The sequence below is a fragment of the Harpia harpyja genome, chromosome 6 (assembly GCF_026419915.1).
Source record: "Harpia harpyja isolate bHarHar1 chromosome 6, bHarHar1 primary haplotype, whole genome shotgun sequence".
NCBI lineage: Eukaryota > Metazoa > Chordata > Aves > Accipitriformes > Accipitridae > Harpia > Harpia harpyja.
In genome coordinates, this window is record NC_068945.1 from 17,559,350 (window position 1) to 17,573,027 (window position 13,678).

At 38.2% G+C, this 13,678-nt stretch overlaps 1 protein-coding gene across 3 annotated transcripts in view; it reads left to right on the forward strand.

The window, feature by feature from the left end:
* The window catches only part of KDM5A (lysine demethylase 5A), a 51,183-nt gene that overhangs the window by 34,730 nt on the left and 2,775 nt on the right, over nt 1-13,678 (forward strand). For 2 of the 3 annotated variants that reach the window (XM_052790599.1, XM_052790598.1), the window contains exons 21-27: nt 495-674; nt 2,218-2,379; nt 3,423-3,974; nt 4,767-4,910; nt 8,331-8,490; nt 8,779-8,999; nt 11,172-11,582. In XM_052790599.1, coding sequence (XP_052646559.1) covers nt 495-674; nt 2,218-2,379; nt 3,423-3,974; nt 4,767-4,910; nt 8,331-8,490; nt 8,779-8,999; nt 11,172-11,582 — 1,830 coding nt within the window. Of the gene's footprint in view, nt 1-494; nt 675-2,217; nt 2,380-3,422; nt 3,975-4,766; nt 4,911-7,158; nt 7,217-8,330; nt 8,491-8,778; nt 9,000-11,171; nt 11,583-13,678 lie in introns of those variants that run through there. The other variant, XM_052790600.1, reaches the window with a different exon arrangement.

Here is a 13,678-nt window from a genome sequence, read left to right on the forward strand (position 1 = left end):
TTCAATCTGAAATAGATGAAGTTATGACATTGTTAGGTCAGTACCCTCCCCTTCTATTGGTCTACCCATGTAACTTGATCCAAAAGGGAGATGGCTTCTGTGATGTTTCTGGGTGTTAATCTCTGGATTCCAACTGCTATTCTTGTATCAGGTATTTGTTGGGAACTGAAGTGAGAATCCCAATTGGTTTCACATCAGCCCCTGTACAACTCTCAGATATAGTAGCTTGCTGTTAAGCAGACAGCATTTAAGACAACCATCTAGAAATGGATTGTCTTACTCCCTAAGCCAGCTGGCCAAGTCAGAATGACTGTTAAAATAAAAACTGTATGAGATAGTTTTTTAAAATACCAGCAAGATTGAAACATTGCCCTCCTTTCCTTTCCTATGGAACTCTATTTTAGCTGGTGACAAAATAGTATATGGCTTGAAATTAAGCTGCCCACTGATATAATGGTGGAATCGTTGGCTTAGAAAAATTTCTTTTACCCCAGAATGGGAGCAACTATGCCTACTTGGAGCAACTGGAGAGCTTGTCTGCCAAAGGCCGACCAATACCAGTGCGTCTTGATGCCCTGCCACAGCTGGAGTCACAAGTAGCTGCAGCACGTGGCTGGAGAGAGCGCACAGGAAGGACCTTCCTGAAGAAGAACTCAAGCTACAGTCTGTTACAGGTGAGCAACAGACCCTTCTGTCAGACTTCAGAAACTGATCTTGATGGTCCTCTGTGGTCTGGAGGGAACAGCTGGTTCAGTTACAGTAGATTACAGCTCCTTTTGATAATAGAATGTAATAAAAAACTTCAGCTGTTCTTGGGTGAAGAGACTGGAAAAGGCAAAAAGTCCGTGTTTGCTTAGTTTTGTTTTATGTATAGACAACCTCAACTGTTACTTTTGAAGAAACAAAACTCTCTTTTTTGGGAGGGAAGGAAGAGGATTTCTTTTTTTTGTGTAAGTGTGGAAATGCAGGCCTGAAATGGATGTAGAAGCTGTCTTTAATTGATGGATGTTTACGTTGTTCCACTGCTTAAAGTCTAACAAAATAGATTAGATAATTTTTCTTATAGTTAAACAGCTTATAAAATCAGTCAGCTACTCTTTATTTCACTTCAATGAATGTAGTCATTGTCTTTTTTTTTCTTTTTTTTTTTTTTTTATAAAAGTCATTCATGTGTTTGAAGATTTATCATATCTACTTGACAGGCTTCCTTTTTCTAGGGAAAACATTTCCAGTTCTTTCAATGCTTTCTTGTAGGCTGTATTTTTCATACTCTTATCTTGTTGCTATTCTCTGCGGTTTGTCCTCACTTCTAGTGAGATGTCCGAAACCAGACAGAATCTTCTCATTATAGCTTCCCTAGTGCCATGTGAAGTGCAGTAATTATATCTTGTGTCTCAAAGGGGATACTGCTGTTTAATGTTTCCCAATGGGATCTGCCCCTATTGCAACATCACCACACTGATTTTTTGTTCACTTTATGATGCCCTCTAGGTTCAAATTTTTTCTCTGTATTTTTTCTGCCTAACTAGTTATTTACTGTGTACTGGTTTTGCATTTGACTGTTTGTTTTCCTAAATGTATCAATTTGAACTTTACTATATTGAATTTAATTTGATAGATTTTATATTTAAGTATGCCTTCCAACTAATCAAGATTACTTAAAATTTAATTCTTGTCCTTAAAAGTGCTTTGCAGCCTCTCATGTTTGATATTAAAAGGCTCATAGCATATTTTTTAGTTTTGTTTCAGCCACTAAATTGCTGATGTAAATAGGAAATCATGGCAGATCTTTAAGACTTGAAATTGATGAAGGCACTTGAAGTGAATGTTAAACTACTGATATCTAACTGCACACAATATTTCAGTTAACTGTATATATGACAGCTTAATTTGAATGGATTTTGTAATTTAATCATGAAAACACAGTGGCTTTCAAGTTGACCTGCCACATCACTGTGGTGCTGATTACATTCAAATTCCATATGGTATGAAATACTTGTATCCTTTTCTGTTCATTTCTCCTCTTCCTAGCATTAATTGACAGATATCAAAGGTGTTAGATTACCGAGTATTTTTTTCCTCTCTGATGACTCTGTTGTAATTCCTTTATTAGACATTCTCATATGTGTCCCTGAAATCATAACATTACAGATCAGAACTTTTTTCTGTTCTTGGCATCCTTGGCTCTGACAGTGTAAGTTTTCTTGGTGGTTACAGGTTCTGAGCCCTCGGACTGATATTGGTGTTTATGGGAGCAGTAAGAATAGGCGGAAGAGGGCAAAGGAATTGATGGAGAAGGAAAAGGAGAAAGATCTTGACTTGGAATCCCTAAGTGAACTGGAAGATGGGCTGGAGGAGGCCAGGGACACTGCAGCTGTGGTAAGGAGCAATGAGAGGTAGTGTCTCCTGATACGTGGGTTTAATTTGTCTCTAATCTGTGTAGAAATCTTATGGAAGAACCGATAAATTAATCTCACTGAAACTGATATCTCATAATATGTTTGACACAAGAATATAGTTCGGCTTTAATTGCAGTGAAAGTAGAGGGAAGCACAATTCAGAGTGTAAGTGCTGGTATTTAATATGTGTTGGGCTATGTGTAAGACTTAAATGCTCTTGGGTTAATATCTGTGGCTGCTCATCTAGTATTATTAACACTTATTGAAATCCCATCAAAATGTGGAATGAAGTGCAGCTCTACCTTGAACAGTACCAAGACATATTTGGTTAGGTTGATTTTGAGGGCAGCCTGGAAGTTCTTGGTCATAGAAACTGGGCTGGGGGGAATGTTATATTTGATTCCTCCTTGTTGGGAGGATATTGATGCAGTTTATCAGAAGAGTTTGCTGTGATCTGGCTTCCCTTTCTCCAGGAACAAAGAAAATATATGCAGGCTCAATGATGTGCCACATACACAGTCTATTTTACCTTAGTATGCTTTGTTATAGTTACTTGAATGGAGACACTGAGGAAATGCAAGTTGCTTCAGGAGATATGTGGTCACTCTCACACTCCTGGTGCTGAGTCAACATTGAAACAATGCTCAGCTGCATTGTCTCGGTAGACAGATGGGTGGAATGGATTCTGACTTCTCTCCTGGAGTCAAAACCTATTCTTCTGGTGCCTTATGATAGATTTAATTATGAACTTCAGAAACTTTGTAGATACAGAGAAGGTTATCTAAAGTTTACATAAAGTCTCTGTCAGAAGGACTCAGGGGACTAATGAGTAATTGAGGAGGAGGAGGTATTTTAGCTAAAGTTTTAATTGGGTCACACAATTCCTAAATTTGGGGCTAGTTTAACTGGGAAGATCTCCATACGTTTTGGAGTTGGGTTTTTTCCCCTTTTCCGACATTGCTAATAAATGTGATCTCTCTTAGCTGTGAAGGTCATGAACTGTGTTTTGTCTTTGCTGGGTAGGTGGCTATATTCAAGGAGCGGGAACAGAAGGAGATTGAAGCCATGCATGCTCTCAGGGCAGCTAACCTGGCCAAGATGACTATGGTGGATCGGATCGAAGAAGTTAAATTCTGTATCTGCCGCAAAACAGCTAGTGGATTCATGCTACAGTGTGAGCTGTGCAAAGACTGGTTTCATAGTGGCTGCGTGCCCCTTCCCAAAACAAGTTCTCAGAAGAAGGGCTCTAGTTGGCAGGCCAAAGAAGTAAAGTTTCTGTGTCCACTTTGCATGCGTTCTCGAAGGCCACGGCTTGAGACAATACTGTCTCTGCTGGTGTCCCTGCAGAAGCTGCCTGTACGGCTGCCAGAAGGGGAGGCATTGCAGTGCTTGACAGAACGTGCCATGAGTTGGCAGGACCGAGCGCGGCAGGCTTTGGCCACTGACGAGTTGTCCTCTGCTTTGGCTAAGCTTTCTGTGCTCAGCCAGCGAATGGTGGAGCAGGCAGCACGGGAGAAGACAGAGAAAATAATCAGTGCAGAGCTCCAGAAAGCAGCAGCTAACCCAGACCTGCAGGTAGAGATGTGGATATCTTGCTCTTTACCATGCTTGTCCTTCTGGGGTGTGTCTAAATGCCTTACCTTTCTTGGAGAAGCTTGGGGGAGAGGGGAGGGCAGTTAAAGGCTGAGAACTAGACATACCAAAATTATCTAGTTCAGTGCTCCTCAGGCTATGGCTGGCTTCAGTCAGTTACAGGCTGCTCCGGGGACAGGCCTGTACTTTGTACTCACTGTCAATAGCAACTGTTGAAGGTGCTTGTAAGAAACCCTGGTTCAGATATAACAGCCGGCTGAGAGCCTGAAGACGTGTAAAGCAGTGGCTGCTTTGGTGTCCAAGTTCCATTTCCCTCTTGACAGAATTGAAGGTCTCAATATTTATAATTTCTCATGGATTATCATTCTCAGGCATTTGGTGTCTTGTTAGTAAATTCCAGTGAGGACTATAGGCAAACACTGGTATTTCTACAGCTGACCTCTTCATCTTGAGATTGAGACCAGTAATCAGATGATGCTGTGGTGAAGAAGTCTGTACAACCACAGGCTATAATTTGGTAGCACTGAACAGCAATATCTAGTTCTTTCTAGTCACTATTATTCATAAACATGGAAATAAAATGTAATAGAACCTTTTCCTTGGATATTTGCCTATTTTTCTTCACATCTGGCTGTAACTAGGCTTTTCTGTGACTGCCTAGGCAGTTACACTCAGGCCAAAAGAACCACTGTTTTCTTTGTCAGTAACTCAGCTTTTTTATAGATTTTCCTGGAAATTTTATTGTTTCATTCCTATATTCCATTTTTATCTTAGGGACACTTGACTAGTTTCCAGCAATCAGCCTTTAACAGAGTGATAGGGAGTGTGTCCTCATCCCCACGGCAGACTTTAGATTATGATGATGAAGAGACAGACTCTGATGAAGACATCAGGGAAACGTATGGCTACGACATAAAGGTAGGTAGTCCAGTGTGGCTTGTCTACATGGAATTAATCCAGAACACCTGTTTTTTATTAATTCAATTTATTTAAGAATATTTTTCTTATCTGAAGCTATCTCTATACATTCTGCCCGGGTTCCTGTTGCAGAAGAGGTACTTTTTGATTTTATCTGAATGTCTCAGCTCTGGACAACTTGGGAATTTTTGTAATGCTTTTATTCAAAATTTCCAAATGTCCTGTGATTGAGTTTCAGAAGGTGCTTTTTAGTGCTAAGGAAAAAGATACACTTCTCAAGGGATTTGTATTTATAATACCATGGAGGATGGACATTGTCTTTATGCCCCATTCAGAGACACCATGAATCATAAACATCATATAAGTGTCTGTGTGGAGAGTTCTTCAACAGTTTTTGCTACAGCAAAAAATTAGTCTTTGAAAACTGCATATGCTGTACCAAGTTTCCTGATGCCAGAGCTGCTTTCACGTTTCCATACCTTTCTTTTCATTCAGCCCTCGTATAAAGGAGGTATATCTGTTCAATTTTGGATGTGTGGAAATACTCAGAACTAGATGTCTGGATCATGTTGTAAAATTAGTGTCTGGATTCAGTTCAGAAATTGTAACTGCAGTTAAATTTTTAAAATATATTAATTAGAGAAGAAGTGTCATGAGAAAAGGCAATTGTAGAGATAGCCAAGTGTTTTCAGTCTGATGTATTTCACTTCAGAACTTCTGAAATGTCGTTTTGATATATGTAGAGTCAAAAGCAATGCCACTGTTTCTTCTTGTGCAGTGTTTTCTTCTTAGCGATAGTGTCATACCTACCTTAAAAGATGCTAACTTAAATTCTTCTGAGGCAGCTTTTCTGGTTTATAAAGGGACATCAAATTTTCCAGGTATGATTTGCCTCAGTCTCTTAAAAATATTACTGATATTTTTAGTATGTTGTTTCTAGGCAGCTTTATGCAAATACACTCGTTTGTCTTACAGTCCTATGTGAAATGCCAACAAGAGTACATAGCAATTGGATGTTACAGCTTTTAATTAAATTAGTTTTATATAAAAAAAAAATAATTTCCAAACTGTTCTTTGCATCAGGAGTCATAATAAGGGATTTCTGAAAGATGTGGCATTTTCTGAGGCTGTGATAAAGCATACGTCAAGAAAAATGGCATATGCTTGTCAGGATCTGAGGGTTTTGCAGGAGTTCAATTTCATTTGTGTAACGATTCTGTTGTCATGATTTCAAAATCTGTTACTTAGCCCTTTTGATTTGGCTGTTCATCACTATATATAATTGGAAAAAAATAAAAATAAAAATCTGTTGAAGCAAAGCTGATAGGGACCCAAAATGTCTTTTGGTAGGTCAGCTAACATGGTAGGATAGAAGACAAATTTTCAGGCAACCAAATTCTTCAGGTCTGAACTAGAAGCAGCAAAGTTCAAAAGAGCTAGCAAAGTTGCTCAGAGTTTAATTATTTTTATACTGTTGGCTTTCAAGGGTTGGGTTTTTTCAGTTTGTGATCTATAAACATTTTCCAGTGGAGTGATGTGTTTAAAAAAAAAAAAGTATTTAGATTATGATGTATCATGTATGAATTTGCTCTTAATACTTCTGTGGACCTTGTAGAAGTAATCCTTGGATCCCTAAGGGTCCATAGACTGTATTTCCAAAACCACGGTCTCGGACATCTCAAGTACAGCAGTGGTTAAAAAACATGTGAAAAGGCCTGTTTGATTATATTGTGCTGCTTCTAATTAAAACATGATTCTTGCCAGCAAATACTTCATTATGAGTGCAATAACTAGACTTGTTTTAAGATTTATTCCAAACAGTCAGGCAAATTCACTGGTCAAATTTACTGTAAAATTTCACCTTTAATTGCCTTCATTTTTTTCTCATGTATTTTTTTTCTCATTCCTTTGCACCTGTGTTGCCTGTGGCCACCAAATGGTGATACTTTTTTATTAATTTGCCTATTGGCCCTGAACTTTCTTTAATCTAGTATAATGTGATATCCAGAACAAGATATTACACGAGATACAACCTTTACTATGTAGAAACCTTTACTATGGAGAAATATCTTCCTCTTTCTGAATATATTTATTCTACCTTTTCATCTGGGCAATTTAAATCTGAATTTCCCACTTCTGGTTCTGTACTGAAATCATTAGTGTGCACTTCACTTCCTTTTAAGAGTGTAACTGAAAGCCAGAGAGAGATTACATTCTCAAACTCCCTTTTTATGTCATGAAATGACAGTGTCTGGGTGGTACAATTTCCTGAGTTGGCCATTTTGGGACCCACACCTAATCTTCAGGTAAATATTGTCAATAACTGCTCTACAGCCTTTCTCTTCTTTTAAGCCAGCTTCTTGGTTTTTGTTGTTTTCTGAAAGATTTCAGTCTTACATGGGATGCTAAGTATGTTTAACGCGTTGGCCAGTTTCATCACAAATGTGATGGGGTAGCTAAGTTTTGGGAAGTGTTGTGGAAATAGACAGCTGGTTGAGGAGATTATCTTTATTAATTTCACCTGCAGGGGTGAGTAAGAAGATGGAGAAGTTAGTAATAGGGAGCATCAGGGAATCTACTCAAATGGGCTTGTGCCTTCTCTGGATTCTCTGCCTAATGTAATGCAAAGTCAAACAAAGCTTCTCCCACTGCTAAGAGATTCCTAATATCTTTTCTCTTAATGGATCCACCTGCACCTGAAGGCATGTGTCCCATTTCAGAGTGTGATGCATCTAAAATGTCAAGCAGCCATCCTACACAATGCATTGAGCTGAGCACAAGCCAATGCCATCATATTCTGTTCATGGAAATACTTACAACAGTCTCAAGTATTAACAGCCCTCTTCCTTTCAGTGTTTGGTCCTATCTTAAAATGGTTCAAGACTGCCATAAAAGTCCTGATCTCAGGGCAACATTTGATTGTTTGCCATTGTGTTGATATTGTTGCTATGCTGGGAACACCCTGGTTTTCCTCACCTGTAAGATCTTTAATAATTTCTTTCTACAGTAAACATTTACTCAGCATACCCCTGCTTTACTAAAGATGCTGGTCTTTATGGTCTTGCAGTCAAATTTTTCAAGCAAAAAAAAAAAAAAATTATATAGGCTAAGAGTAAACCTCTGTTCATTATGTTGACTTCTGAAGACCATGCTTGAGGAACTGCTGAGTGAGGGAAATTGTCCAGTGTTTCTCATGCACTAGCTATAAATCTGTTGACCTATCTTTATAGTTGCTGTGTTCATCCACTATTTAAGTAGGGATGTAACTTGTACCTTTTGCCACGTGGTCTTCATGTCTCTGGTGGGGTGCTTCAAAGTAGGGTTTTAGGAACACCAGATTGGTCAGTCTTAGTAGAATTTACTTCGAAGTAGGTATTTTCTGGATCCAGATGTTACATGTTTTCTGTGGGTCTTTTTCAGGACAATGCCAGTGTAAAATCTTCTAGCAGCTTGGAGCCCAATTTGTTTTGTGATGAGGAAATCCCCATTAAATCAGAGGAAGTGGTGACACACATGTGGACTGCTCCCTCATTCTGTGCCGAACATGCGTATTCATCTGCTTCTAAAAGCTGCTCTCAAGGTATTTGCTTTTGTATACATTGAGATAAAATTGAACAGATAGCTGGGATGAGCAGTCAGTAAGGAGAGTAACTGCTCTGTTACCTGTGCTAGTTGTAAAGGATACGTTGTTTGGAAGAAGGTAGTGTTACATTGCAGTTAGTTTCCTGAAGTCTGATATATAAACCTATGTCAATGTTTTTGCTTGGGATTGTCTCCCTCCTTAGATTGTTGTTGCAGAAACTATGTCATTTCTTTTGGTTTTTATCTCTTCCTTTTATCCTTGTATGACTTCCTTCCTGTCTGAAAGGTTCTAGCACTCCAAGGAAGCAGCCTCGGAAGAGTCCACTGGTACCTCGCAGTTTGGAGCCCCCTGTATTGGAGCTGTCACCTGGAGCGAAAGCTCAGCTAGAAGATCTAATGATGGTAGGAGATCTACTAGAGGTATCGCTGGATGAGACGCAGCACATCTGGCGGATTTTACAGGCTACTCATCCACCCTCTGAGGACAGATTCCTTCATGTCATGGAGGTATGGAACTTGAAGAAATATTCTGGTACAAAAAAACCCCACAACCCACACTATTTTGGTGTTGGTTTTTTTTTTAAAATATAATCTTGAGTAGTTGAGTGCTTAGTTACTTGACACGTTTGGATTTCAACTGGGGAATAGTAGATTCCAGAAAATAACAGAATAAGAGATCCAAAAATTCAGTTCTTGCTCACTCATGCCGTAGCACTGTCCTCCACAATTAACCATATTTAGAACAGTTTTCTCAGGCAGTTCCATATGCAAACCTTATTTTAGAAAATACAAGGTTAGGGAAGGAAATGCTGTTCTCAATTACACTTGGAATCAAAACTGATCTGCAAAAGAATTACAAGAAACAGTTAGGAAGATGAAAAGTCTGCACTTAGTTTATACAACTTGATACTTGTATGTTGCTGAACTTTTTTTGTTACTGGGGAAAGAACACTTTTTTTAATAAAACATGGTTTGGTAATGCAGGTAATAAGATTCCTATTCTTCCTCAGAATAACATAGACATAGCAATTTTTTTATTAATATACTGTGAGGATGTGCTGATCACTGCTCAGCTGACAATGAATGAGGCAGGCTTATCTGCTGCTTCTGAGGTCTAGTCCAAATCACTTAGCCTCATTCATGCAGTAGGTAAAGTGGTGTGTGCAGATGAGGGGTGCGCTGGAAGAGAAGGTAAACTCTTGTGTTGAGGAGCTGTACTGGAACCCCTCCTTTATCATCTGTCAGCTGAAGTTAGGGGTCACTTTGACCATGTGTGGTTATGGAGTATATGATTGCTTTTTGGGTTACTGAACTGCACAGGAAATATATTGAAGATGGTTCCTTCTTGACTTTTTGGTAGTGTACAGTAATATAAGATGGAAGGTTACATGCTGTGAACAGTGAGGTTAGATGAGCGTATTAGTTGGGTTGTCTCCTTTTCTGAGTGCCATCCATATACAATGGATAAGTCAAAGTGTTGCCAAACTGCCATCACTTAAGACAGTAGTATAAAGCAGACCCTGCCTCCAAAGAAGTACTGCTTTACCATGTTTTGTCCCAAGTACTTCACTTCATAAGCTTAATGTTCTTTTAATGTAATGGTTTTGGCATGGAATTGATTGGAGAAGCAGTTTGAATGCCAGCAAATAACAATTTATAAATAGTATGCCAGACTGTTATATGAATAGTTAAGCACAGCTTTTGGGGGGGCTCGGGGGGGGCTAAGAGGGTGTGTGTGTTATGGCATTTTCTATTTAACCCTTATGAGTACTTGTTTGACCAGAACTACTCATTTTGAATTGAATACCTTTCTATGTCTACCTATTTTGCATGTAAATAGACTTTTGTAAAATAATCTTCAGAGGATTTGGTTTTGGGTGGAGTAGCTATATTAAGTAATGTACAGTAAAACAGAGTCTTTACTGGCTTATAGTATGTACTTAATCTATTAATTATTAAGGTTAAAGTATATAGTTGGATTAACTGAAATTGTCAGTCCTGTTTGTACAGATGAGCTATACATGTGAATCTTTTCATATAAATAGAACTTGTCACTGTGGATGCTACCTGTGTGACAGAGTTTGCCAATTTTAAGCCTCACTTTGATCTGAATCTGCTATTTAAGAGTTGTTAATGATGCTAGGATATTTACAATGTGTGCCAGTTTGGAAGCTATTCAAATAATGGATCTGTTACTTTCTTCTTTTGCTTGAGTAAGAATTCACCAATTGCTCTTTCTTAATCTCCAGAGTAGCAATTGCTTTCTCTCAGAAATAATTACAGACAAGACTGATCTATGATGAAAAATAAAGCATGTAACAAATGATTAATCTTCTCAACTTTTATTAAAGAGCAATGCGAGAAGGGAGTTGTAATTATTCCTTATTCTGCCTCCTTACACTTGCTGATGATTTACTTTTCACACTGGACATTTTTGATTCATTGTACTTTGTCACAGTTGATACCACTTACGATTTTTTTTCTAGTATGGCAAAATTAAAGTTGAGCCCCTTTTTCTTTAGAATCTGTAACAGTATGTTCTTGAATAGCTTTCTTCATACCGTGTCAGGGTAATGGTGGAGGTAAGTTCATCTCTTAAACCACAGGTTTGCAGTAGATGGAAATTGGTATTTGGGGGAAAAAAAAAAAAAAAAATCTCTTTTCACTCTTTCTATGAAGGATGACAGCATGGATGAGAAACCACTGAAAATGAGAGGGAGAGACTCTTCTGAGAGGAAGCGGAAACGAAAGCTGGAGAGAGCAGAGCAGTTCTTTGGAGATATGAAGCAAAAATCTAAAGAGCTGAAAAAACTGGAAAAACCCAAGAAAAAGAAGCTAAAACTCACCATGGATAAGACAAAGGAGCTAAACAAGCTAGCAAAGAAACTAGCTAAGGAAGAGGAGCGAAAGAAGAAGCGAGAGAAGACAGTTGTCACAAAGGTGGAACTAGCAAAGGAGAGCACAGAGAAAAAAAGAGAGAAGAAGGTTCTAGATATTCCTTCTAAGTATGACTGGTCAGGAGCGGAAGAGTCGGATGATGAGAATGCTGTATGTGCTGCACAGAACTGCCAGAGGCCCTGCAAGGACAAAGTGAGTTTTCACTTAGTTCTGTCATAGGCAGTTCCATGCAAAGTCGAAAACCCCAGTGTAATTTAATAATTAGGTTGAACAGCATGAGCAACAAAATTGGTATGATAGAAGTGAGAGTGGATTGAGTAGTACTTGGTTAGGTACACAGATGTAGTAGATAAAACTATAGAACTTCCTTATTTTCTTAGGTACTTTAAAACAGGAGAAGATGGAAAATTAGAATCTGGGAAAAGGTACTCTGTCTTGGTTGGGAAGTTTAACCTGTTCAAGCTATTTAATTTTTTGCTAGGTATGTGCAACATGCACTGGCTGATTCAGAGGATTAATTCTTTGACTCAGCTAGAAATGTTCCTGACTTCAGTGTGTTTCTGAACAGAAGTGGGATGTGCGATGTTCCTAAATGAAATAAATTTTCTGTATTTCTTGCCTACAGCCTGTGAACAGTGATGCTGCAGGCTGGGGGACCTACGAACTGCATTGCTTCATACTTCTTGTTGGAGATAAATAATCAGTGATTTTAGACTTGATTGGATTATTACAAAAGAAACTTGATCTGCCTCTCTCTGTGGTACTGCCTGATTGTCAGCTTTTAACACGGACTAATTTATGGTCAAAAAATTTTTTTTCAGAATGTTTATTTTCTGCTTTTTAGAAAGAAGGAAAAAACCACTCCCAGTAGTAACTGTGGGATTGACACTGTACTGCACTGGCTTGCACAAGAGAGAGTAGGGACAACTACAAATACCAAGAACTCTTATTTCTTGTTTTGCAAAATTGAAACATAGAATTCAAGTGTTCATTAGAACATTTAAAAAGACCAGTTAAAAGACCAATTTTGAAGTCTTAAACTTAGACCAAGTTTAGAAATTACACTCAATCGCTCAAAAGATGATACAATCTTTGTACCACTGTTCTCTTTACTTCATAGATGATAATTAGCTTATATTAGTACATTTTTACAGAAATTGAGATTGCAAGGAGGAGGAGAGTGCCTTTAAATTCATATTATAAAGAAGGTTGTACTAAATTTATCAAACTGCCATAAGTGAAACTGGTTGTATAATCAAAGCTTTTAACGGAATGACTGTCTTGCCATAAGGTATTTTTGTACATTCAACAGGTGAATGCCATACAAGTAAAAAATGGCAGATACAGGAATGTAATGACTGAAGCTTCAGCTGTTAGTGTCCATTACTAGTCACTTTTAAAAATTTGTTCAGGAGCAGTTTTCTGACAAACTAAAGTAAAATCTTGAGCTGATAATATTTCTTCATTTTAGATAGGTTGCCACTACTGTTATTTTTGTAATATATTTTCATTGTCACGTTCCCCTGCAAGGTGAAGGCAGAACTACAGCAGTAACAATTTTTATAGCTGTACCAGTGCATGCCATTAAAATTAAGAGTCTGTGTTCCTTATCCTGCAGATCTCAGTCTCTGCCCACTGACTCAAATTAACATGTACTTTTACTCAGGGAACTACAGAAATCTAATAATTCATCTTTTTTCCTTCCTAGGTTTTAATTTACTTTTTATGCCTTTTCTTAATTGTTCTATAGCAAGTTCAGCTCAAAGTTTGAAATACTTCAGCTTAAATGTTCTGACAGTTTGGAGTTAGAGTTTTTGTGCGTTGTTTTGGCATTTGGTGGCCAGCTGTATATCCAGTATCTAATTGGTAGAAAAGTATTAAAGCTGCTGATGTCACTTGGCTTTTTATTAGCCAAAAGCAGTAATCAAGTCCTTTTGTTTTCTGTATTTTTTTAAGTTGCAAAAGCTACTATTTGATAATGCGGTCTAAGGGGATATATATAATTTAGGATGTGTATTTGTAGACTCTCAATTATGCTGAAGTAACTGTCCCTGAGCACGCTCCTATTTTAAATGTGCTCTCGCATAACCTCTCTTTCATTTGAGGAGAGCTGAGTGTCATCTTCCTCAATAGTAGTAGTGTGTGTTTGTGGTGTTGTGGTCTAAGGATGCAAGAGGGGCAAGGTTTGTTGGAAGATTGTTATTTTTTAAACTGAAGCAGCTTGTTAAAACAAGCTCTGTAAGGCCTTAATTTGTGCCCAAAAGCTTTTGTGTTCTAGGTGTATCAGG